Source organism: Cetorhinus maximus, chromosome 23 (genome assembly GCF_964194155.1).
Source record: "Cetorhinus maximus chromosome 23, sCetMax3.hap1.1, whole genome shotgun sequence".
NCBI lineage: Eukaryota > Metazoa > Chordata > Chondrichthyes > Lamniformes > Cetorhinidae > Cetorhinus > Cetorhinus maximus.
In genome coordinates, this window is record NC_135901.1 from 19459711 (window position 1) to 19486586 (window position 26876).

Consider the following 26876-nt stretch of genomic DNA (forward strand, 5'->3'; position numbering starts at 1 on the left):
AAAACAGTGAACATTATCCCCCAGACCCGAATATAAAACAGTGAACATTATCCCCCAGACCTGAATATAAAACAGTGAACATTATCCATCAGACCCGAATATAAAATAGTGAACATTTTCACCCCAGACCCGAATATAAAACAGTGGACATTATTCCCCCAGACCCAGATCTAAAATAGTGAACATTATCCCCTAGATCCGGGAGCTGCCCTAATGGATTCAGACTGCGATACTCCACTGTTCCAGATGTGTTCGTTCTAGGAACGAGATTTAAGGGAAGGATCATTGGAGACCAAGGACTTGCCCTTCAAACTCAGCTCATGTGAGGAACTGCACCAATGAGGTTTAGGAATGATACAAGAGTCACGTGACCACCAGGTATGTCATAGAGCAAACCATCGCAATGTTGAAGATGTGTTTCAGGTGCCTGGATAGGTCTGGAGGTGACCTTCGGTACTCGGCAGCCAGGGACTCCAGAATAATAGTGATGTGCTGCATCCTGTACAACATTGCACAGCAGAAAAGAGAAGGGGGCAGACCCTTTCTATCCCACAGTTTCATCACTCCCAATTTGGCAGCCCTGCTCTCAGCTGCTTTTTAATTCGTTCATGGGATGTGGGCATTGCTGGTTAGGCTAGCACTTATTTGTCCATCCTAATTGCCCTTGTTCAGAGGGAATTTAAGAGTCAACCACATTGTTGTGGGTCTGGAGTCACATTTCGGCCAAACCAGGTGAGGACAGCAGATTTACTTCTCTAAAGGACATAAGTGAACCAGATGGGGTTTTATGACAATCGGCAATGTTTTCATGATCATCATCAGACTTTTAATTCCAGATTTTTTTTAATGAACCAGGGTCCCCAGACATTATCCTGAAACACTTGTCCAGTGACAATACCACTATGCCACCACCTCCCCAACCTGAGCCCCAAACTTTGGAATTCCCTCCCTAAACCTCTCTCCTGACCAAGCTTGGACCATCTATGAAGCACCTTTGCATATTTTGCTGTATGAAGGGTTCTCTATAAATGTAAGATGTTGTTGTTGTTATTGTTTTACAATGGTAAACTCAGGAACGTCACAAAAAGTGTTTAAACTTTCCGACCCTAGGGTCTCAAAAGAAGTGGCTGCTGAGCAAGCTGATGCACTGGTTAGAATTTTCCAGAATTCCCTAGATTCTGGAAAGGTCCCATCAGATTGGAAAATAGTGAACGTGAATCCTCTGTTGAAGAAAGGAGGGAGACAGAAAGGAAGAAACATTCCAGCCAGTTAGCTTAACATCTGTCACAGAGAAAATATTAGAATCTATTATTAAGGAAGTTATAGCGAGGCACTTAGAAAATCTTAACGTGATCAGGCAGAGTAAACATGGTTTTGTGAAAGGGAAATCGTATTTGACTAATTTATTAGAGTCTCTTAGGAAGTAATAAGCAATGTGGATAAAGGGAACCTGTGGATGTGGTGTACTTGGGTTTCTAAAAGGTATTTGAGAAGGTGCCATATTGAAGGTAAGATAAGAGCTCAAGGTGTAGGAGGTAACACATTGGCATTCATAGAGGATTTGTTAGCTAACAGGAAGCAGGGATTAGGGGTAAATGGGTCCTTTTTGGTTGGTAAGCTGAAACTCGTGGAGTGCCACAGGGATCAGTGCTGGGGTTTCAGCCATTCACAATCTATATCAAGGACTTGGATGAGAGGACCAAATGAAAAGTTGCTAAATTTGTTGATGACACAAAGCTATGTAGGAGAGTAAGTTGTGAAGGGGAGATAAGGAGTCTGCAGAGGGATATATAAGCAGATTAAGTGAGTGGGAAAAAATTTGACAGATAAAGTATAACATGGGAAGAGGTGAACTTGTCCACTTCGGCAGGAAGAACAGAAAAGCAGCATATTATTTAAATGGAGAGAAACAGCAGAACTCTATGGTACAAAGGGATCTGGGTGCCCTGCAACAGGAATCACAAATTTTAGTATGCAGGCACAGCAAGTGTTTCGGAAGGCAAATGGAATATTGTGTTTATTGTAAAGGGAATGTAACATGAAAATAGGTAAGTTTTACTGCAGCTGTACAGGGCCTTGGTGAGACCACATCTGGAGTACAGTGCAGTTTTGGGTCCTGAGTTGAAAAAGCACATAATTGCATCAGAAGCAGTTCAGAGAAGATTCATGTGACTCATTCATGGGATGAATGGGTTCTCTTATGAGGAAAGGTTGGACACGTTGGGCCTGTATCAAAGAATGAGAGGTGATCTTATTGAAACATATCATATGCTGAGGGGTCTTGACAGGATGAATGCTGAAAGGATGTTTCTGAGAGAGACTAGAACCAGGGGACACAGTTTAAAAATAAGGAGTCTCCCATTTATCGAGCTGGAGATGAGGAGAACATTTTTCTCTTAGAGTTTGTTGGTCTGGGCAATTCTCTTCCTCAGAGCAGTGGAGGCTGGGTCATTGAATGTTTTAAACACTGAATTAGATAGATTCTTGATTGACAAGGGAGTTATAGGGATGGTATAGTAGAGCTGAGACCACAATCAGATCAGCCATGATCTTATCAATTAGTGGAGCAGCCTCGAGGGGGTGAATGGCCGACTCTTAATTCCTATGTTCATATAATTATCACAGTCATTTTCAGACTGGAAACTTAAACCTGCCATTTCACTTTTTACAGTTTTACAGATCACAGTTTTACACCAATCTCTGATTTGACAGCATGTTTCCAGCATTCACTGTTGTTCTTCATGACTCTAAACACAGTTGTAAAGGAGCCTTCTGTTCCGTGTTCAGGAGCTCTGAACCAGGGAAACAGGTGGAATGAATCAGTGAATCTTTTCCCACACGCGAAGCATGTGAATGGCCTCTCCCTTGTGTGAATTCGCTGTTGTTGTAGCGGGGTGAATGCCCAAGAGAATCCTTCCCCCACGTGCAGCAGATGAACGGCCCCACTCCAGTGTGAGTGCACTGGTGTCTCAGAAGATTAATGCTGCTTTTAAAGATCACCCTGCAATCAGAACATTTAAATGTTCTCAAGTCAGTGTGAACTTGCTGGTGTCTCAGGAGGTTGGATGAATGAGTGAATCCCTTCCCACACTCTGAGCAGATGAACGGTCTCTCTCCAGTGTGAACTCGCTGGTGTACAGTGAGTTGAGATGATCGCTTGAACCCCGCCCCACAGTGAGAGCACCTGTACGGTCTCTCGTCAGTGTGAACTTGCTGATGGCGCATCAGTGCCCTGGTGCTTTTATAGCATTTTTCACAGTCTGGACATTTAAAAGGTTTCTCATCAGTGTGAACTCGCTGGTGTTTCAGCAGAGTGGATATATCAGAGAATCCCTTCCCACACTCGGAGCAGGTGAATGGCCTCTCTCCAGTGTGAACTCGCTGGTGTTTCAGTAGGTTGGAAGAACTAGTGAATCCCTTCCCACACTCTGAACACATGAAAGGCTTCTCCCCAGTATGAATGCGTCGATGAATATCTAATTCAGATGGGTAATTGAATCCCTTCCCACAATCCTGACATTTCCACGGTCTCTCTGTGGTGCCAACCCCAATGTGGCTGCGTCGATGATATTCCAGACGGGATGGATAATCGAATCCCTTCCCACAGTCCCCACATTTCCACGGTTTCTCCACGGTGTTCATGTCTTTGTCTTTCCAGGTTGGACAATCTGTTGAAGCCTTGTGCACACACAGAACACGTGTACAGTCTCTCCCCACTGTGAATGGTGCAATGTATTTTTAGGCTGTGTAACTGGTTAAAGCTCTTTCCACAGTCAGTTCACTGGAATACTCTCACTCAGGTGTGTGTGTCTTGGTGCTTTTCTAGTCAGACTGATGTTTGAAATTTTTTCCCACAGACAGAACAGGCAAGCTTTTCTCTGTGCACATTCAACAGCCAATGATACTCAGATCCAGGTGAATCAAGTGACTGTTAGATCTTGACGTGATAATTTTTTTTTTCTGTCTGCCAATCTTCAGCTTCCAACATCCTGCAAAAAGAGTTAACAAAAGTCATCACATCAGTCCAGGATAGAAATTCAGAACAGACATTTCTACTTTCTATGGAACATGTTTTCCCTGCAAATTGTAAATTCCCAACCTACACACCACCCCACCTCTCTCCAGTGCAGATTCCAGTTAAGTTTCTGTCCTCCACTCCCAGCTTTCTCCCTCCCTTTCCTCTGGCTGGGTTCAGTTCTCCAGCTCCCAGGTGCAGACTGGGAATAAAATTGATGAGTCAATCATTTTCTCTCCTGGTCACTGGGACCCTGAAGCCCGACCCACCCGATGACAAACCCCCTCACCACCCCCTGCCACCAAGATGGCCACACATGCACCCTGCTGTCTGGACTTGCCATATAAATATAGTGGCTACAAGAGCAGGTCAGAGGCTAGGAATCGTGCCATGAGTAACTCACTTCCTGACTCCTGAAAGCCTGTCCATCATCTACAAGACACAAGTCAGGAGGGTGATGGAATACTCCCCACTTGCCTGGATGAGCTCCCACAACACTCAAGAAGCTTTACACCATTCAGGGAAAAGCACCACATCCACAAACATTCATTCCCTCCACCACTGACGCACAGTAGCAGTAGTATGTACCATCTACAAGATGCACTGCAGGAATTCACCAAGGCTCCTTACACAACACCTTCCAAACCCACGACCACAAACACCTAGAAGGACAAGGGCAGCAGATAGATGGGAACACCACCAACTGGAGGTTCCCCTCCAAGTAACTAACCATCCTGACTTGTAAATACATCACTTTTCCTTCACCGTCGCTGGGTCAAAATCTTGGAACTCTCTCCCTAACAGCACTGTGGGTGTACCTACACCACATAGACTGCAGCGGTTCAAGAAGGCAGCTCACCACCACCTTTTCAAGGGCAACTAAGGATGGGCAATAAATGATGGCCCAGCCAGTAAAGCCCACATCCCGTGAATTAATTTTTAAAAATGGCCAGCCTTCCTCACTCAAATAGCAACCGGTAGTCTGGGTAACCTGGGCCTGTCACCAGAAAGGGAGCCTCCCTCCCTGATCTGCCCTGATTCCCTCTTCCTTTGGCAGTTCCTCTGGATCAAAGGTGACTTGTTTCCGCTCTGGTTCGATGGGTTCTGAGATGGCTGATAAGTCCAATGTGTGATCTGTAGACTCTGTCACATGCGGGGTTGAAGGGTTGGGTAGATGGGTTGTTTGGAGGTTTGTGTGCTCCCTGAGACACATCGACTTCACCTCTGCGTGTTCCCGACAAAGTCCCGGTCATGTGCCTTTGCAAATGACCCTTCTCCATTTCGACTGGTGACAATCCAGGGTCTTCCATAAGTTGGTGGGGACAACTCATCTCATCAGGAGGTGCTTTGAGGAGATCTCTGAAGTGTTTCCACTGACCTCCTGAGTGTCTGTGACTGAGCTCCAAGTAGAGCAGTTGATTCGGGTGTCTGGTGTCAGACATACGAACGACATGTCCTGCCCAGCAGAGCTGGTTTTGAGTGATCAGCCCCACAATGCTGGGTGAGTTGGCTTGGGAGAAGATGCTGCTATTGGACGATCCTCATTGCCACTGGATTTGGAGTATCTTGCGAATGCACCGCTGGTGGTATTTCCCCAGTGCTTTGAGGTGCCTGCTCTGGGCTGACCAAGTCTCCGAAGCCTGTAGGAGCACGAGGATCACTGCGGTCCGGAAAACCATGACCTGAGTCTCGGGTTTGACATTCTGGTCCTCAAATACTCTGTTCATCATTCTGCTGAAGGCTGAGCTGGCACATTGGAGGCGATGATGAATTTTGTTGTCCATGTCAACCTTCAGCGAGAGGAAGCTCCCAAGATAAAGAAGATGGTTCATATTTTGCAGGATTTCACTGTTGCTCTTAATCGATGGGATGGGGGCTGGGGAAATATGTGATAAAACCCACAAGATAAATAACAAATGGTGGGTAGAAAGTGTACGGGAGATCCAACAACTCACGGAAATCAACAACATGCATGGTTTCTTCAGCGCTGTCAAGGCAATCTATGACTCAAACACTCTGCGGCCCAACCCACTGAGAGTCAAGATGGAAGGGAGCTCATCAAGGACAGGGAGGCGGTCAGTGCTCACTGGGGAGAATTCTGAAGAACTCCTCAACCGAGACTCTGTCTTCCACTTGAATGTCGTCAACTCCATTCCTCAATACCCTGCCCGGCTCAATCTCCAGGCTACCACAGTCTGGAGCGAGAGTGAAAAACCCATTCAACAGCTGAAAAACAACACAGCCTCTGAAGCAGATGGAATCCCTGCTGAAATTCTGAAACATGGCGGAGTTACACTCCTGGCCCAGCTGCACAACCTCATATTCCTCATTGGGATGAGGGATGCATGTTGGAGGATCTCTGAGACAAATCCCAAGATATTCTAAAAGTATATCAATGGGAAGAGGATAACCAGGGAAAGAGTAGGGCCCATAAGGGACCAAGGGGGCAATTTATGGGTGGAGCCAGAGGACATCGCTAGAGTGTTGAATGAATACTTCACATCTGTCTTCACCCAAGAGAATGAGGATGAAGGTATCGAACTCAGGGAGAGAGACTGCGAGGTTCTTAAGCAAATTGATAGAGGGACTGACAAGGTTTTGGAGGCGTTGGCAGGCTTAAAAGTGGATAAATCTCCAGGTCCAGATGATTTGTGTCCCAGACTGCTAAGGGAGGAGATTGCAGGGGCTCTGACCCAAATTTTTAATTCCTCGCTGGCCACAGGGGAGGTGCCAAAGGACTGGAGAACAGCTAATGTGGTTCTGCTATTTAAGAAGGGTTGTAGAGATAAGCCAGGGAACTTCAGGCCAGTGAGTCTCATGTCAGTGGTAGGGAAACTATTGGATAAAATTCTGAAGGAGAGAATCTATCTCCACTTGGAAAGGCAAGGTTTGATCAGGGATAGTCAGCATGGCTTTGTCAGAGGGATTTTTGCCTAACAGATTTGATTGAATTTTTTGAGGAGGTGACCAGGTATGTAGATGAGGGTAGTGCAGTTGATGTAGTTTATATGGATTTCAGCAAAGCCTTTGACAAGGTCCCACATGGCAGACTTATAAAGAAGGCAAATGCACATGGGATACAGGGTAATTTTATAAGGTGGATTCAAAATTGGCTTAGTTGTAGGAGACAGAGGGTGATGACAGAAGGATGCTTTAGTGACTGGAAGCCAGTGTCCAGTGGCGTACCAGAGGGATCTGTGCTGGGTCCCCTATTACTCATCATTTATATAAATGACATAGATGACTATGTGGGGGGTAGGATTAGTAAGTTTGCTGGGTGGTTAACAGTGAGGTTGAGTGTCTTGGGCTACAGGAAGATATAGACGGGATGGTCAAATGGGCAAATAAGTGGCAGATGGAATTTAACCCTGAAAAGTGTGAGGTGATACACTTTGGAAGGAGTAATTTTACAAGGAAGTATTCAATGAATGGCATGACACTAGGAAGTTCTGAGGAACAAAGGGACCTTGGCGTGTGTGTCCATAGATCTCTGAAGGCGGAGGGGCATGTCAGTGGGGTGGTGAAAAAGGCATATGGGACACTTGCCTTTATTAATCGAGGCATAGATTACAAAAGTAGGGAGGTCATGTTGGAGTTGTATAGAACCTTGGTGAGGCCACAGCTGGAGTACTTTGTGCAGTTCTGGTTGCCACATTATAGGAAGGATGTGATTGCACTGCAGGGGGTGCAGAGGAGATTCACCAGGATGTTGTCTGGGATGAAACATTTAAGTTATGAAGAGAGGTTGGATAGACTTGGGTTGTTTTCGTTGGTGCAGAGAAGACTGAGGGGTGACTTGATCGAGGTGTACAAGATTATGAAGGGCATGGACAGAGTGGATAGGGAGCAGCTGGTCCCCTTAGTTGAAGGGTCAGTCACAAGGGGGCGTAAGTTCAAGGTGAGGGGCAGGAGGTTTAGGGGGGACGTGAGGAAGAACTTTTTTTACACAGAGGGTAGTGGGTGTCTGGATTTCGCTGCCCAAGTTGGTGGTAGAGGCAGAAAATCTAAACTCTTTTAAAAAGTATCTGGATCTGCATCTTAAGTGCTGTAAGCTGCAAGGCTATGGGCCAGGTGCAGGAAGGTGGGATTAGAAAGGGCACCTGGGTGTCCTTGGGCTGGCATGGACAAGATGGGCCGAATGGCCTCCTTCTGAGCTGTAACCTTTCTATGGTTTCTAAGTACCTGGATGAGCACTTGGCACGTCATAACTTTCAAGGCTATGGGCCAAGTGCTGGTAAATGGGATTAGGTAGGTAGGTCAGGTGTTTCTCATGTGTTGGTGCAGACTCGATTGGCCTCTTCTGCATTCTGTGATTCTCTGATTGTGGCTCTATTCAAGAGGGGAGACAAGTCCAAATGCGGTAATTACAGAATCTTCCTGCTGCCTGCACAGGGAAAATCAATGCAATATCCTCCTCAATCACCTTCTCTTAGTGGCCAAAGAGCTCCTACCAGAGTCACAGTGCGGGTTTCCTCATCGAAAGGCACCACAACACGATCTTCACTGTGCGGCAAACCCAAGAAAAATCCAAGCAACAGCACCAACCTCTGTGCTTGGCCTTTTTCAACCTTACAAAAGCCTTTTACACTGTCAAACATGACGTTTTATGCAGTATCCACCGCAAATTTGCCTGCCCTCAGAAATTTGTCACCATCCTTCGCCTACTCCACGATGACATGAGAGCCGTGAACCTCATCAACGAAACCATCACAGACCCTATCTCAGTGAAGACTGTGATCAGACAAAGCTGCATCATTGCACCAACCCTCTTAGCTACTTTCTTCTCTGCATCTCACCTCGAGCAAATTACCCATGGGCGTGGAGGTAATCTAGAAAACAGACAGGAAACCTACACCACCTTCAAAACAAAACCAGAATCAGTCCAACCTCAGACATTGAGCTCCAGTATGTAGATCCTTGATTTCTATGTTAAATCCATTTATTTGCCTTGATACCCTTGCCTCAGAAATGTCCAGCAATATCAGTATTTTTTTAAATTTCCAATTGACAAAATCTCAACAGAATTCCAGGTTTCCACTATATTTTCTGTGAACTGATTTCTGACATTGTTCCTCAACAGCCGAGTCTCAGTTAAACAAATAAATATCACTGATTTGTACATTTAAATGGTAACAATTATTATGCTCGTAATTAAGTTGTGCAACAAAATTTTTAAAAACATAATTTTAGTAAAATACGGTGTATGCTGGAAATCTGAAATAAAAACAGAAAGTTCTGGAAATCCTCAGCAGGTTTGGCAGCTTCTGTGAAGAGAGAAACAGATTTAACATTTCCAATCCAATATGATTCTTCTTCAGAACTGAGTATTTCCAGCATTCTGACTTCATTTTAAACACATAATTGATGTAAACTTTATTGTCCTTACAGGTATCTGGATGTAAATCTGATTTCAGACCTTCCTCTGAACAGTTTTCAAACTGACTCCTGCTCATTGTCCATTCGTTCACTAAAGAACCGGATGGAAAACCCTCAGCACAAGATGGCGGCGGCCGGTTGCCCGGGTAACGCGGGTTGTCACCGGGGAGGAAGCCCCGCCCTCAACCTCCCTTTCCTCACCAAGATGGCCGCCCATGCGCCCGGCTCCCTGAACAAGACACGCTTTCCTCTCCCAAGATGGCGATGGCCGTTAAGCCCGCCCCCAGTGCGCAGGTGCAGTGTGGGTGTGCGCTCTGAGCATGCTCAGTGTCAGTCATGGTGACAGAGTGAGGAGGAGCGGACGGTTTGGGAGGCGGGAGGAGATTGTGAGCACAGGGTAGGAATGGAAACCGCGGCTGGACTGGGAACTGGATCAACTTCTGGTGTAGGCCCCAGGCCCCGTGTTTATCCCGCGGTGACAGGCCCGGGGGGAGGGAGCGATGGAGCCGGTGGCTGGACGGGGAGGATTTGGAAACACTTTGTGGATCCGCAAACCCTGAGGAATAATTGTCAGCTCCTGGTTTGCAGCTGCGGGGCTTCTCCCTCCCGGGAACAGGCCCAGGTTAACGGCCGCCATCCTGGGTCAGCGAGTGGAGGATGGTTCACATCAGAGGATGGGGGAGGGGGGACAATAAATAAGAGGTTACACTTTGGGCTCAAACCAATGAGGATCTGATCTGTGGGAAGGAAGGAAACCCTGGGAGGTGGGCGGGGAGGATTCAGAAACACCCGCTGGAGGCCCCAAACCCCAATAAGAACAAAAACAAAAAACTGCGGATGGTGGAAATCCAAAACAAAAACAGAAATACCTGGAAAAACTCAGCAGGTCTGGCAGCATTGGCGGAGAAAGAACAAAGGAGGGAGTTCAAGATCTAAAGTTGTTGAACTCAATATTCAGTCCGGAAGGCTGTAAAGTGCCTAGTCCGCCATTATAACTACTCTATAATGTTTGCACCTCTCTGCTATTTCCCTGCAGATTTGGTCCTCTACATCCTTCCCGCTAGTTGCTGGTCTATAGACTACACTGAGCAATGTAGCACCCTTTTTGTTCCTGAGCTCCAGCCAAATTGATTCTGTCCTTGAACCCTCTGGGACATCCTCTTTCTCCAGCACTGCAATGCTTTCCTTAATCAAAACAGCCACCCCTCCTGCTTTTCTTCCTGCCCTATCTTTCCTGAACACGTTGTTCCCAGGAATATTTAACACCCAGTCCTGCCCTTTCCTGAGCCAGCTCTCTGTCATCGCCACAACGTAACATGGCAATCTGCACCTGTAACTCAGCAATCTTATCTACTATACTCCGTGCATTCACATACATATAGTATAAACCTGATTTTGAGTGCATTACTTTCTCCCTTACTCCTTATTTGCTATTCTAGTGTTATCTGTCTCTCCCATTATTTTGTGCACCTTGATATTACTCTCTAATATTCTCTCCTGGTCCCCACACCCCTGCTGAATCAGTTTGAAGCCCGCCCCCCAACAGGACAAGCAAACACACCTCAAGGAGCTCAGTCCTGGCTCTGTTCAGGTGCAACACTTCCGGCTTGTACAGGTGCCATCTTCCCTCAGAGCCAGTCCCAGTCTCCCAGGAATCTAAAGCCCTCCCTCCTGCAACATCTTTCCAGCCACACATTCATCTGCCTTAACCTCCTATTTCTATACTCACTTGCACATGGCACTGGAACTAATATAGAGAATACTACAGTTGAGGTCCTGCTTGCTAATTTTCTACCTAGCACCCTAAATTCTGTCTGCAGGACAACATCTCTCTCCCTACTTAAGTCATTAGTACCAACGTGGACCACAACCTCTGGCTGTTCACCCTCCCCCAGAAGAATGACGTTTCGAGTCCGTATGACCCTTCATCAGAACTAAGACTTATAGAAAGGAGGTGAAAGAGAAGCTAGTAGAAGGGGCTGGGACAGGAGAGCTCAATAGGGGGCCAGTGATAGGTGGAGGCCAAGAAGAGATTTCCAGCTTTTCAAGGATGTGAGGCAACCCACCTCCATCACCCTCCCAGGCAGTGCATTCCAGAACGTCACCACCCTCTGGGTAAAAAGGTTTTTCCTCACATCCCCACTAAACCTCCTGCCCCTCACCTTGAACTTGTATCCCCTCGTGACTGACCCTTCAATTAAAGGGAATAGCTGCTCCCTATCCACCCTGTCCATGCCCCTCATAATCTTGTACATCTCGATCAGGTCGCCCCTCAGTCTTCTTTGCTCCAATGAAAACAACCCAAGTCTATCCAACCTCTCTTCATAACTTAAATGTTTCATCCCAGGCAACATCCTGGTGAATCTCCAGTGCAATCACATCCTTCCTATAATGTGGCAACCAGAACTGCACACAGTACTCCAGCTGTGGCCTCACCAAGCTTCTATACAACTCCAACATGACCTCCCTACTTTTGTAATCTATGCATCGATTGATAAAGGCAAATGCTCCATCTGCCTTTTTTACCACCCCACTGACATGCCCCTCCACCTTCAGAGATCTATGGACACACATGCCAAGGTCCCTTTGTTCCTCAGAACTTCCTAGTGTCATGCCATTCATTGAATACTTCCTTGTCAAATTACTCCTTCCAAAGTGTATCACCTCACATTTTTCAGGGTTAAATTACATCTGCCACTTATCTGCCCATTTGATCATCCCGTCTATATCTTCCTGTAGCCCAAGACACTCCCAAAGCAATTAAGAGAGCAAACAGGGGGTATGGGAAAGCTATGGCTAGAAAAGCAGGGAAAATCCCAAGATATTCCAGAAGTTTATCAATAGGAAGAGGATAACCAGGAAAAGAGTAGGACCCATTAGGGACCAAGGGGGAAATCTATGGGTGGAGCCGGAGCGACGGTCTGGAATGTATTGCCTGGGAGGGTGGTGGAGGCGTGTTGCCTCACATCCTTTAAAAAGTACCTGGATGAGCACTTAGCACATCATAACATTCAAGGCTATGGGCCAAGTGCTGGTAAATGGGATTAGGTAGGTAGGTCAGGTGCTTCTCACGTGTTAGTGCAGACTCGATGGGCTGAAGATCCTCTTCTGCACTCTGTGATTCTGTGATTAAGCTCCACCCAGCACTTTCTCTATTCCACTAATGCCTCTGCTGATTTGCTCCCCTTGTACCTGCTAAAAGCCTCTCTTTTCCTTCTCATCGTATCCTGAATATCTCTGGTCATCCATGGTTCTCTGGGCTTGTTACTCCTTCCTATCACCCTAGAGGGAACACGTTGAGCCTGTACCTTTCCCATTTCCTTTTTGAACGCCCCCTCCTGCTCTTTTGTAGATTTCCCCACAAGTAGCTGCTCCTAGTCTACCTTGGCCAGATCCTGCCTTAGTTTACGAAAATCTGCTCTCCCCCAATCCAAAACATTTTTTTTGCAACTTGTCTATTTTTTTGTCCAAAACAAGCTTAAATTGTACCATGTTGTGGTCACTATCACTAAAATGCCCTCCACATGTGCGTTCATCCCTTTCCCTGTCAGCAGGAGGAGAGAATATTGTGAATGTCTATCCTGGACTGACAGGGATGGATTTTGGAAACTCTTTTTACAGGGGGTTAAAAGGGGAGGATTTACACACACCAAACGCAGACCAAGAGAAATGTATTTTTCCTCTCAATGTCTATCCTGGACTGACAGTCATGGATTTTGGAAATTTCTTTTTCAGGGTATTAGAAGCAGAGGATTGATGGACGGGAAACTCAAACCAAACATCACATCAAGATCTGACAGAGTCATGTGATTCGTCAGGACCTGAATATCATCAAACTTTTAATGTGGAAGGTAAACAACTTATCTGTTCTACCTGTATGCAAAGATTTCAAGTAAGGGTAAGAATAATTAACTAGGGGAAAGCCAACTTCAATGGGGTATGAGTGGATCTGACTGAGGTAAGTTGGAATTTCAAAGGGAATGGAGTTTAAAAATAGGGAAGCCTTGCTAAAACTATACAAGGCACTAGTTGGACCACACTGAGAATACTGTGAAGAGTTTTGGTCCCCTTCTCTCAGCAAAGATATGCTAGCATTGGAGGCAATCCAGAGAAGGTTCTTGAGGTTGATCCCGGGTATGGAGGGATTTTCTTATGAGGAGAGGTTGAGCAGGCTGGGCCTGTACTCATTGGAGTGTAGAAGTGTGAGAGGCGACCTTATTGAAACATATAAGATTCTTAGGGGTCTTGACAGGGTAGATGCTGAGTGGGAGAGTCTAGTACCAGGGGGCATAATCTCAGAGTAAAGGGTCACCCATTTAAGACAGGGATGAGGAAGAATTTCTTCTCTCAGAGGGTAATGAATCTGTGGAATTCTTTACTGCAGAGGGCTGTAGAGGTTTGGTCGTTAAGTATATTCAAGGCTGAGATAGACAGATTTTTAACCTGTAAGGGAATCAAGGGTTATGCAGGAAAGTGAAGTTGAGGATTATCAGATCAGCCATGACCTCATTGAATGGCGTACTTCTGCTCCTACATTTTATGGTCTTATGAATCAAAGGTTGGCAGGTGAAATTGTAACTGAGCAATGGACTGCCTTTAAAGAAGAGAGAGTTCTGACACAGTAAAGATATATTCCCATGAAGGGGAAAGGTACAGTAAACAAATCCACAGCTCTCTCGATGAGAAATGAGATAGAGATTGAGATAAAGGAGAAAAAGTGTGCTTATGACACATGTTAGTTGGATAATAAAACCAAGAACCAGGCTGAATGGAGAAGGTTCAGAGGGATTTGGAAAACCAAATAAGAAAAGCCAAGAGAGCATAAAAAGAGACTGAAAGCAAACATGGAAATAAATCACGAGGTCTTCCATGGGCATTTAAATAATAAAAGGGTGGTAAAAGGAGGAGTGGAGGCAATTAGGGACCAAAGAGGTGATTTATGCATGGAGTCAGGGGTCATGGTTGAGGTATTAAATGAATATTTTGCATCTTCCTTTACCAAGGGAAAATATGCTGCACAGGTGATTGTGAAAGAGGAGATAGTTCAGACCCTTGTGGGGTTTAAAATTGATAAGGAGGAGATATTGGATAGTCTGTCTGATAAAGTTGACAAAACCCCGGGACTGGATGAGATGCATCCAAGGATACTGAGGGGAAATGAGAGTGGAAATTGTGGAAGCGCTGGCCATAATTTTCCAGTCTTCCTGAGATTCAGAGTTGCTGACACAGGGACTGGAAAATTGCAAATGTTACACCTTTGTTCAAAAAAAGGTGCAAAGAGAAGCCCAACAACTACAGACCAGTCAGTTTAATCTCGGTGCTGGGGAAGCTTCCAGAAATGGTCATTCAGGAAAACTTAATAGTCACTTGAGAAAATGTGGGTTACTTAAGGAAAGCCAGCAGTTATTTGTTAAGGGAAAATCACGTTTAACTAAGTTGCTTTAGGTTTTTGATGAGGTAACAGAAAGTGTTGTTCAGGGTAATGCTGTTAATGTTGTGTTACATGGACTTCCAAATGGCATTAGATAAAGTACCATGCAACAAACTTGTGAGCAAAGATTATAGCTCATGGGATAAAAGGGACAGCAGCAACATGGATACGAAATTGGCTGAGTGACAGGAAACAGAGAGTCATGGTTAATGGATGTTTTTTGGACTGGAGGAAGGTTAAGAGCAGAGTTTCCCAGGAGTCAGTGTTCGGACCCGCGCTGTACCTGACACATATAAATAACCCAGACCTCAGTGTTCAGGCACAATTTTGAAATTTGTGGACAGAGTCTTGAGTAGGCGTAGCCCACGTAGCAGGTTCCCTTCCCTGAGATGAGGAAAAATTTCTTCACTCGGAGGGTGGTCGACCTGTGGAATTCTCTACCACAGAAGCCTGTGGAGGCCAGGTCACTGAGTATAGCCAAGGAAGAAATTGATCATTTTTTGGTTATTAGGGACATCGGGGGTATAGAGAGAAAGCAGGAATATGGCGTTGAGATAGAGGAACAGCCATGATCATATTGAATGGTGGAGCAGGCTCAAAGGGCTGAATGGCCTACTCCTGCTCCTAGTTTCTATGTTTCTGAAGGACATTAGTGAACCAGTTGGGTTTTTACCACAATCCAGCAGTTTTCATGGTCACTTTTTCCTGGTGCTGGCCCCACAAATGACCACATTCATTCAGCTCAGTTTCACAACCTGCCTTTGTGTTTTTGTGGGTTCTCTCTCACTCCCTTTTTTCTGTTTTAAATCAATTTCACAGGGTATTAGAAAGAGGGGATTTGCAGTCGGGAAACTCAAAACCAAACATCACATCAGAATCTGACAGAGTCACCCAATTTATCGTAACCTAAATATCATTGAATTTTGAACATGGAAGGAAAAAGCACCATTCACAGTGGAGGAGAAACCGTACACGTGTTCTGTGTGTGGACGAGGCTTCAGCCGATCATCTGACCTGTCAGAACATAAATGCCGTCACAACGGGATAAAACCATGGAAATGTGGGGAATGTGGGAAGGGATTCAAATCCCCGTCTGACTTGGAAAGTCATTGGCGCACTCACACTGGGGAGAAACCGTTCACCTGCTCCGAGTGTGGGAAGGGGTTCACTCGTTCATCCTATCTGCTGATACACCAGCGAGTTCACACTGGGGAGAGGCCATTCACCTGCTCTAGGTGTAGGAAGGGATTCATTCAGTCATCCAACCTGCGGACACACCAGCGAGTTCACACTGAGGAGAGACCTTTTAAATGTCCGGACTGCGGGAAGTGCTATAAAGGTTTCATGGAACTGATGCGCCATCAACGTGTTCACACTGACGAGAGACCATTCAGGTGCTCTCACTGCGGGACTGGGTTCAGGTGGTTGTTTCAACTCACTGCACACAAGCACAGTCACACTGGGGAGAGGCCGTTCACCTGCTCTGTGTGTGGGAAGGGATTCACTCAGTCATCCAAACTGCTGACACACCAGCGAGTTCATACTGGGGGGCGACCATTCATCTGCCTTGAATGTGGGAAGGGATTCACCCACCCATCCAACCTTCTGAGACACCAGCGAGTTCATACTGGGGAGAGGCCGTTCACCTGCTCTGAATGTGGGAAGAGTTTTACCCAGTCATCCAACCTCGCTGGTGTGTTAGCAGTTCACACCGGGGAGAGACCATTTCCATGCTCTGAATGTGGGAAGCGGTTTGCTTATTTATCTACACTGCAGAGACACCAGCAAGTTCACAAGTAATGACAGTGGTTGGATTTTGCTGTTAATCACATCCAGGACTGAATTATGTGTATTGGGGTCTGTTTCTGATGATGTTAATAAACTCCAGCCCAGTTATTCGGGCTGATATTGTAGATAAAAGTCAATTAGATTAGCTTTGTGTTAAACACACAGTGTCTTGAGTCTTTTCAATATTTCTAACCCAAGTTAGTTCCTTCTGACATGCTCACTCCCTCCCTTGTCTCCTCCATCCTCACCTCCAACAACAACTGTGAGGAGCTCATGGAGCTTCTTTGACAATAAGATTGAGACAATCTGATCAGCTGCCTCTGCTGCTTCCATCCCTCATCGGCAGTGGCTGTGATTATTTGAATTAGATTTTTACACAATCACTCGGTGAGTGATCGGGTGTCACTGAACATTTGACAGAAAATTGTTCCATTATCATCCTCACAGTGACTGTATTTTGCAGACCAAGTGATTCTATCTGCACCAGCCTTTCTGGAGAAGATCACCAGAGAAGAGTGAAGACATTACAGTCCACAGCCCAGCTCATAGTGGTGCACCCATCTGATAAATCCAATTAAAATGCAGAGAATATCGGTCTGCTACAGGTTTATTGATATACATAATCATAAGAACTAGGAACTAGAGTTCCTGGGTCCCCGGTTTGAAACCAGGCAAAAACATTATCAAAACATATTTTAAGTGTGAGCAATAATTCATCTTTATTGTTAAATATTAACTGTATATAATACCTTACAGCCGTGTGACATTAGCTCTTCCCCTCTACAGTCTGTACACACTGAAACTAGACAGAATCTTCCTCTTGTTTCCATTTCCAGTCCTGATGGTTCAGAAAGCTTCCCTCAAACCTGCATTTGCCAGCTGATTTGTGTAAGATTATTAAAGGCTCCTGCAGCATGATCTCCATCACGAACAGTCGGTCAAAGCTACATTTCAGACAAGGCAACAAACCCATCAACAATTCTGTCTTCCCTGCTCCGTAGTGAGTGAGACAGGGAAAAGCAGTAGGATTTTGCCTCACCCTCTCCAATCAGTGACAGCAACTTCAGTCAGCGGGTTACTGCCCATCCCTGGGATGCAAGATACTCCAATATGGGCCAAACCTCCTAATACACCAAGCACAGATTCAGATTATTAACTTTAAACATTGCTGCTGTTTTCCGGAGTGAACCCCAGCTCTCCATTCCTCCAGTAGTGTCACCGCATTTAAACGGAGTCTGTCTCCATCCCACTTTGTTAACATCACAGTTATTGGGTTAGGAGTGAAAACTGCTCTTTTCTTCACTGGAAGAGTGGTAGAGCAGTTTGTAGGTGCGGGTCTGATATGCAGTGAATGATGATTGAATATTTTTAAGGCAGAGGTAGATAGATTCTTGTTAGGCAGGGGAATCAAAGGCTATCGGAGTTAGATGGGAATGTGGAAATCGAAACACAAGATCTGCCATGACCTTATTGAATGGCGGAGCAGGCTCGAGGGGCTGAATGGTCTACTCCTGTTCCTACTTCTTATGTCTTTATGACAGTTTAAAAATGGCAAGTTCCACTCAAGCCCCTGCACCAACAGAACTGCTCAGAGTCACAGAATTAGAATAGTCACTTCCTGGAGGGCTGATAGCATCGGGTCCACATCCGATGGGATCCAGTTGAGAATGGTCTAATTCATAAAATTACAGAAGGGAAATTAAGGAACTGCACCTGAAATTATCCAAGTCACAGTGAAGATTTCTTTTCCTGTGTTACTTGTGTGGCTTGTTCAATGAAATGTTTGTCCCGGGTAACGGAGGGGAAGGATTGAGAGTTTTCAGTGTGGGACAGAACTGAGAGCAGAGAGAACTGATTGATACAGAATGGCATCATCATCCCTTTTGTGCTTTTTTCATTCATTCATGGGATGTAGGCAGTACTGGCTGGGCCAACATTTTATTGGCCATTCCTAATTGCTCTGGAGAACTGAGTGGCATGCTCAGCCATTTCAGAGTCAACCACATTATTGTGCATCTAGATTCACATGTAGGCCAGACCAGGTAAGGACAGCAGATTTCCTAAAGGACATTTGCGAATTGATGGGTTTTTAATGACAATTGATGGTTTCATCATCTTATGATCATCATCAAATTTCACCACCTGCCATGGTGGGATTCAAACACTACCCAGGGCCTTTGGAGTACTAGTCCAGTGACAATACCAGTCCGCTGCCCCCTGCATCTCCCCTGCCCCTCCCAACCTATCACAGACCTTCCGTTTTGTTCATTCCTCCTCTCCTCTGTGTCTGTTTCAAATCTGTTACATCTCTAGCATTTACCAGTTTTGATGTAGCATAGTGGTATTTTCACTGGACTGGTATTCCAGAGACCTAGGGTAATGCTCTGGTGGTCCAACCATAGCAGATGGTGAAATTTGAATTCAACAAAAATCTGGAATTAAAAGTCTACAAAACCCCATCTGGTTCACTAATGTCCTTTAGGGAAGGAAATCCGCTGTCCTTACCTGGACTAGCCTACATGTGGCTGACTCTTAACTGCCCCCTGAAAAAATGGGCAATTTAAGGATGGGCAATAAATGCTGGCTTAGCCAGTGATGCCCACATCCCATGAACGAATGAGGAAAAAATACATTAACTCTGTTTCTCTCTCTGCCTGCTATTTCCAGCTTTTCCTGATTGAAAAGTCAGGAGTCACTCCGTAAAAAGAACAAAAGGGAAGGTCTGTGATAGAGAGCGAGGCAGGATGGATTAACTGACACAAGAATGATGGAAGGGCAGCACGGAGCTGGTGATGGTGGACCCGGGTGGTTCGGAGTCAATGCTTTCACAATCACGGCCTGGACTTGATGGCTGGTGACCAAACGTTAACCAAACAAACCATTTTGTGTGAGAAACCTGTCGGCAGTGTCAGTGAACTGAAGGGCAGTAACGGGTAAAGAGATGATCATCAGTGATTTTGAAGGCTTGCTTGTCAGCTTCCCTGGTCAGTCCAACCATTGGAAACCTCCAAACATTCTGGTAGTTCAGCGCTGCCCTGTTTGTTACACAAATATTTATCCTCTGTAAGATTCCGGTCAAGGAACAAAATTATTTCAAACCAAATGAAGGAAACGAACTATTTAAGCATGCGATCTTGACAGGGCTCTGTTAAACTCCTTAACAAACATTTTCCTCTGTAATATAGCGCCCATGATTGAAAGGTTGTGGCGCAAAAGGAATAAGATTGTATAAATCAACTCGGATATAATGAGATGTTTGATCAGAGAAAAGAACACTTTCGTAAATTCGATATGAGATCAATTGCATAATTACATCATGTTCATATGGTAAAGTATATTAGTCCAAATCGTCATGTGAACCTTGTGAATTAAGGGAAACTAGGCATGGTTTCTGCAGAAACGACTTTTTCAAAAGGGGATTCAGCAATTTAATGAAAGGGAGGAAAAAAAACTTGTTTATTAAGAGAGAGAAACAAATTGTGATTAATTAGTTTCCTCGTTTAAAAAGGGGCCTGAGATCGGAGGATTACTCTGTTGCCATTGTAGGGATACATGGTGCTAGGTCATTTTATGATTACATTGTTATATCAGCTTCGCTGCAGCGTTCTCATAAGGGCAGCTGAATTCCATTTCTCTGAAACAGATACCCAGGGTGCTGCTGCGTTAGAGCACAGTTTCCAGACAGGATCACTGCAGCCATGGCAGTTTCTGTGGTGTAGTGGTTATCACATTTGCCTAACACGCGATAAGTCCCTGGTCCGAAACTGGGCAGAAGCATTGTTAAAACTTACTCATTAAATAATTAGGATAATTTGCATCATTGAAACTTACCTGAATTCCTATGTTGTAAGCATATTGCTTTTGCTCTCACCGAGATCATAACATAAATGCAGCAAAATTATACACTTGAGTGGAAATAAATGTTCGTATTTCACTGCGTTCACATATTAGCAGTTTGTTCAGTCAACAGAAATGAATGGGTCTTTCGATGCAGATTAACAGTTACTCACCATGTCAATGATGTTTCATAGTAATGTGTGCTCACAGAGGGAACAAATATAATTAACGTGTCATTTTCAAACCTGTTCCCTGTAAAATTCTTTGATGATTTTGTTGAAATGCTGACTGTTGTGCTAAATCTCAAATCAGACCCATATCAAGTGCATTAACTGGTGACTGGCATTCTTTTGCTTGCCAGTCACGTTTGCAATTCGATGTTGTTGTATATTTCAAAGAGTCTCAAGTCAACCGAGGGCTTCAATATCAAATAGAACTATATTAATACTGAATGTTGAATAACATAAAATTAATGCAGAGTAAAGTTTGTTGAATTTCGTCTTCTGAGGAGGAGAAGGGTTTTAATAATGATTGAGCAGAAAGCATTGCTGCCTGAGACATTTGCTGGACCGAGCATTCTGCATTATGAAATTCAAAAAAAAAACTGTTTCACCAGGTGAAAACCAAGAGTTGTCTTCCTGTAACAAGTGACCTGACCTCTCAGTCTAACCATTGGAATCCTCCAAACATTCTGGTAGATCAGCACTGCCCTGTTTCCTAAAGAAATATATATTCTGTAAAATTGCATTCCCAGAACAAAATTAAATGAAACCAACTGAATGAAACTACCTATTTCAGCATGTGATCCTGGCAGGGTTCTGTTTAACTGTAGCAATAATTTTCCTCTTGATATAACACCCTCGAATAATGAGTCATGGGGCAAAGGTAATTAGATTGTGTAAATACCTCAGAAATAATGCGATGTTTGATCAGAAAAATGAGTACTTTCGTCAATTCGACATGAAATCAAGAGGAAAAGTAAATAATGTTCATATGCGTAGCTATGTAAGGAACACAAATCTAAATCTTCATGGCATTGGGTGAGGGAAACAATGTTATTTAAGGCAAATGAGGCACGGAATCTGCAGAAACTCCATTTTCGAAAGGGAATTGTGCAATTAATTGATATTCAGAAAAATAACAGGTTTACTAAAAGAGAGAAGGAAACTGAGGTTAATTTGCTTACTCTTCTAAAAATCTGGCAGAGACAGGATGATTGAAGGGCCCTTGTATGGATACATGGTGTTATGCCATTTTATGATGACATTGTCATATGAGTCTGTCTGCAGCATTCCAAATTATAGCAGCTGAATTCCATTTCTCCCAACCAAAGAGCCGGAGAGCTGCTGCGTGACAGCACAGTTTAACATTCCAGATAAGCTCACTGTCGTGGTGGTTGCCCAGTGTTTCTGTAGTGTAGTGGTTTTCACGTTTGCCTCACACGCGAAAAGCCCATGAATCGAAACCCTAGCAGAAGCATTATCCTAGCTCGCGAATCTCGACAGAGGGAAATTTGCGTCATTCAGATTTGTTGTTAAATATTACCTGAATCTCGCATGCTACAGGAATGGTGCTTTTGCTCTTACCTGAGCCTTAAAATGAATGCAGCACAATCAGCAGCGCTGAAATTTCATGACACACTGAAGAGAAATAGATGTTCATTTTGTGACTCGGCACATTTTAGCAGTTTGTCCGAGCAGCAACAGAATTTAGTGGGTTTTCTGTGCAGATTTACATCGTTACCCACCATCTCAAAGACGTCTCATAGTAAAGTGTGCTCATTTGGAAAGGCGCAAGCTATGGTGTAGTTGAACCAGAGGAAATTATCACATTTTAAAATAATCGGTCTTCAGAATAGAGTATCAGGAAAAACGACCCAGGGTGTCTTGGAAACCGAGGCGCAGTGCAGACCTGCTGGCTTCCCTCCTGTCTTCTACATGGAGGCGATGGAGGCCCCAGAAGGCTTCTCACCTGGAACAAAGAGGGATCAAATATAATGAACGCATCATTCTCAAAACTGCTCCCAGTAAAATTTTTGGATTTTGTTTAAAAGCTCACTGTGCTCAATTTCAAATGAGCACCACATGGTTTGCATTACCTGTTGACTGGCACTCTTTCGGATATCAGTCATGTTTGAAATTGGAGGTTGATGTATATTTCAGAGAGTCTCAATTCCAATGAAGGCATCAATAATAGATCAAATATTAATATTAAATATAGAATAACGGAACAAATACTGAGTAGTTTGTTCAATTTCATCTCGCAAGGATAAGACGGATGTTCCTAATGATTGAGCAGAAAGCATTGCACCCAGAGTCATTTGCTGGACACACACATGTACATTTTGAAATTCAGAGCAAACTGAAGCACCAGGGTGAAACCAACAGTTGTCTTCCTGCAACAAGTGACTTGGACGCTCAGTCCAACCGTTGGAATCCTCCAAACATCCTGGAAGCTCAGCACGGCCCTGTTTGTTACACAAATATTTATCCTCTGTAAGATTCCGGTCCAGGAACAAAATTATTTCAAATCAGATGAATTAAACGAACAATTGAAGCACGCGATCTAAGCAGGGCTCTGTTAAATTCCGGATCAAACATTTTCCTCTGTAATATCGCATCCTCGATTGAAGGGCTGTGGAGCAAAATAATAAGATTGTGAAAATAGTAAGGTTGAAAAAATAACTCTTTCGCAAATTCAATATGAGATCAATTGCATAATTACATCATGTTCATCTGGCGAAGTATATGAAGAACTCAAGTCCAAATCGTCATTTGAACCTTGTGAATTAAGGCAAACTAGGCATGGATTCTGCAGAAACGACTTTTTCAAAAGGGAATTCAGCAATTTAATGAAAGAGAGGAAAAAACTGGTTCATTAAGAGAGAGAAGCAAATTGTGATTAATTAGTGTGCTCGTTTAGTGTGCCTCGGATCGGATGTTGGAAGGGCCTCTTATGCCTTTGCATGAATACACGGTGCTAGGCCATTTTGTGATGACATTGTTACGTCAGTCTCGCTGCAGCGTTCCTGAGAATAGCAGCTGTATTGAATTTCTCCGCAACAGAGACCCAGATCGCTGCAGTGTTACAGCGCAGTTTATGATTGCGGACAGGCTTCTCCAAAACCACGGCAGTTTCTGTAGTGTAGTGGTTATCACGTTCGCCTAACACGCGAAAGGTCCCCGGTTCCAAACCGGGCAGAAACATTATGGACACTTTCTCATGAAATAGTGAGGATAATTTGCACCGTTCGAATGCCATTTTATGATGACGTTGTTACATGAATCTGTCTGCAGCATTCCAAATTCTCGCATCTGAATTCCATTTCTCCCATCCAAAGAGCTGCTGCGTGATAGCACAGTTTAACATTGCAGATAGGCTCACTGCAATCATGCCTGGCCAATGTCCTGCAGTAGAGTAGTTAACATGTTCGCCTCACACGCGAAAAATCACCGGTTTGAAACCGGGGAGAATCATTATCCAAGCTTGCCAATTTTGATAGAGGAAAATTTGTGTATGTTAGGTTTGTTGTTGAATGTTACCTGAATCTCACATGCTACAGGCATGGTGCTTTTGCTCTTACCTGGGCCTTAAAATAAATGCAGCAAAATCAGAAACGCTGAAATTTCATGACACTCTGAGAAGAAATAGTTGTTCGTATTTGGACTCGGCACGCATTTTAGCAGTTCGTCCGGTCAGCAACAGAATTTAGTGGGTTTTCGATGCAGATTTACATTGCTACTCACCGTCACAAAGATGACTCATGCTAAAGTGCGCACAGAAGGACAGGCACAAGCGATGCTGCAATTGAAACAGAGGAAATGACAGAACTGGTACAGAATCACCCCTTTAAATAATCGGTCTTCACAATAGAGTATCAGGAAAAACGACCGAGGGAGTCGTGGAAACCGAGGCGCAATGCAGATCTGCTGGCTTCCCCACTGTCTTCTACATGGTCGCGTTTAAGGAGCCAGAAGGCTTCTCACCTTGAGCAAAGAGGGATCAAATATAATGAACGCATTATTCTCAAAACTGCTCCCATTAAAATTCTTGCATTTTGTTTAAAAGCTAATCGTGTTCAATTTCAAATGAGCACCACATGGTTTGCATTACCTGTTGACTGCCATTCTTTTGTCTAACAGTCATGTTTGCAATTCGAGTTTGGTGTATCTTTCAGAGGGTCTCAATTCAAATGAAGGCATCAATACTAGAAAGAATATTAATATTAAATATAGAATAACGGAACAAACGCGGAGGGAAGTTTGTTTAATTTCGTCTGCCAAGGATAAGATGGATGTTCCTCATGATTGAGCAGAAAGCATTGCACCCAGAGTCGTTTGCTGGACGGACACGTGTACATTTTGAAATTAAGAGCAAGCTGAGGCACCAGGGTTAAACCAACAGTTGGTTCCTGCAGCAAGTGACTTGGACTCTCAGTCCAACCGTTGGAATCCTCCAAACATTCTGGTAGCTCAGCACGGCCCCTGTTTGTTACACAAATATTTATCCTCTGCAAGATTCTGGTCCAGGAACAAAATTATTTCAAACCAAATGAAGTAAAGTCAAATTGAAGCACGCAATCTTGGCAGGGCCCTGTTAAACTCCGGAACAAACATTTTCCTCTGTAATATCGCACCCTCGATTGAACGGCTGTGGAGCAAAAGTAATGAGATTGTGAAAATAGTAAGGTTGAAAAAATAACACTTTCGCAAATTCGACATGAGATCAATTGCATAATTGCATCATGTTCATCTGGCGAAGTATATGAGGAATCCAAGTCCAAATCGTCATGTGAACCTTGTGAATTAAGGCAAACTAGACATGGATTCTGCAGAAACGACTTTTTCAAAAGCAATTTAATGAAAGAGAGGAAAAAAACTGGTTCATTAAGAGAGAGAAGCAAATTGTGATTAATTAGTGTGCTCGTTTAGTGTGCCTCGGATCGGATGATGGAAGGGCCTCTTATGCCTTTTACATGAATTTATGCTGCTAGGCCATTTTGTGATGACATTGTTATGTCAGTCTCGCTGCAGCGTTCCTGAGAATAGCAGCTGTATTGAATTTCTCCGCAACAGAGACCCAGATTGCTGCAGTGTTACAGCGCAGTTTAGCATTGCAGACAGGCTCCTCCAAGACCGCGGCAGTTTCTGTCGTGTAGTGGTTATCACGTTCGCATAACACACGAAAGGTCCACGGTACGAAACCGGGCAGAAACATTATGGAAACTTTCTCATTAAATAGTGAGGATAATTTTCACCGTTGAAGCGTACCTCCTATATTGCAGGCATAATGCATTATCTCTCACCGAGGTCATAAAATGCATGCAGCAAAATCAGCACGTCTTTCGGTGCAGCTTAACACTGTGACTCACCATGTCAAAGGTGTCTCATTGTAACGTGTGCTCACAAAGAGTGATCAGATCTAATTCTTGCATCATTCTCAAGCCTGATCTCTGTAAAGTTCTTTGATTTTGTTGCATTGCCGACTGTTGGACTGCCTCTCAAATCAGATCCATATCAAATGCATTACATGGTGTCTGGCATTCTTTTGTTTGTCAGTCAAGTTTGCAATTCGACGTTGTTTTATATTTCAGAGCGTCTCAAGTTAACCGAGGGCATCAATGTCTAATGTATTAATATTGAATGTTGAATAACATAAAAAATTGCTGAGAAAAGTTTGTTGAATTTCGTCTTCTGACGACAAGGCTGTTCCGAATGATTGAGCAGAAAGAATTGCTGCCTGATATATTTGCAGGACCGAGCCTTCTGCATTCTGAAACTCAAAACAGGCACCAGATATAAACCAAGAGTTGTCTTCCAGTAACAAGCGACATGACCTCTCAGTCTAACCCTTGGACTCCTCCAAATATTCTGGTAGATCAGCACTATCCTGTTTCCTAACGAAATATATATGCTGTAAAATTACATTCCCAGAACAAAATTATATTAAACTAACTGAACGAAATGGCCTATTTCAGCATGTGATCCAGGCAAGGGTCTGTTTACCGGTAGCAATCATTTCCCTCCATGATATAAAACCCTCGATTAACGAGTCGTGGAGCAAATGTAATTAGATTTTGTAAATAACTCAGAAATAATGAGATGTTTGATCAGAAAAATAAGCACATTCGAAAATTCGATATGAAATCAAGAGATAAGTAAGTAATATTCATATGCATAGCTATGTAAGGAACACAAGTCTAAACCTTCATGGCATTGGGTGAGGGAAACGTTGTTAATTCAGGCAAACTAGGCATGGAATCTGCAGAAACTCTTTTTTCAAGAGGGAATGATGCAATTGATTGATAAGCAAAAAAATAACAAGTTCACTAATAGAGAGAAGGAAACTGGGATTAATTCATTGACTCTTTTAACAAGCTGACAGAGACAAGATGATGGAAAGGCCATGGGATGGATACATGGTGTTATG

At 44.1% G+C, this 26876-nt stretch overlaps 3 protein-coding genes and 1 non-coding gene across 4 annotated transcripts in view; 3 read left to right on the forward strand and 1 right to left on the reverse strand.

The window, feature by feature from the left end:
• LOC144697870 (uncharacterized) overlaps positions 1–26876 on the reverse strand; it is a 139273-nt gene that overhangs the window by 40552 nt on the left and 71845 nt on the right. The window contains exons 7-8 of the mRNA XM_078569840.1: positions 2756–3738; positions 368–499 (exon numbers count right to left, since the gene is read on the reverse strand). Of these exons, the coding sequence (XP_078425966.1) occupies positions 368–499; positions 2756–3738 (1115 nt within the window). The remainder of the gene's footprint in view (positions 1–367; positions 500–2755; positions 3739–26876) is intronic.
• Positions 9914–26876, forward strand: part of LOC144697286 (uncharacterized) — a 229749-nt gene continuing 212786 nt past the window's right edge. Inside the window, exon 1 of the mRNA XM_078569239.1 lies at positions 9914–9971. The gene's annotated coding sequence lies outside the window, so the exon portion shown is untranslated. The remainder of the gene's footprint in view (positions 9972–26876) is intronic.
• On the forward strand, positions 13033–16765 carry LOC144697298 (uncharacterized). Its single transcript, XM_078569262.1, has 2 exons — positions 13033–13242; positions 15642–16765. Exon 2 carries the CDS (start codon positions 16167–16169, stop codon positions 16620–16622), a length of 456 nt encoding a protein of 151 aa, XP_078425388.1. The 5' UTR covers positions 13033–13242; positions 15642–16166; the 3' UTR covers positions 16623–16765.
• On the forward strand, positions 23581–23653 carry trnav-aac (transfer RNA valine (anticodon AAC)). Its single transcript has one exon. It is a non-coding gene; the product is annotated as a tRNA-Val (tRNA).

Coding starts and splice junctions, on each gene's coding strand:
- LOC144697298 (XM_078569262.1), top strand. CDS start 16,167: ATGGAACTGATGCGCCATCAACGTGTTCACACTGACGAGAGACCATTC.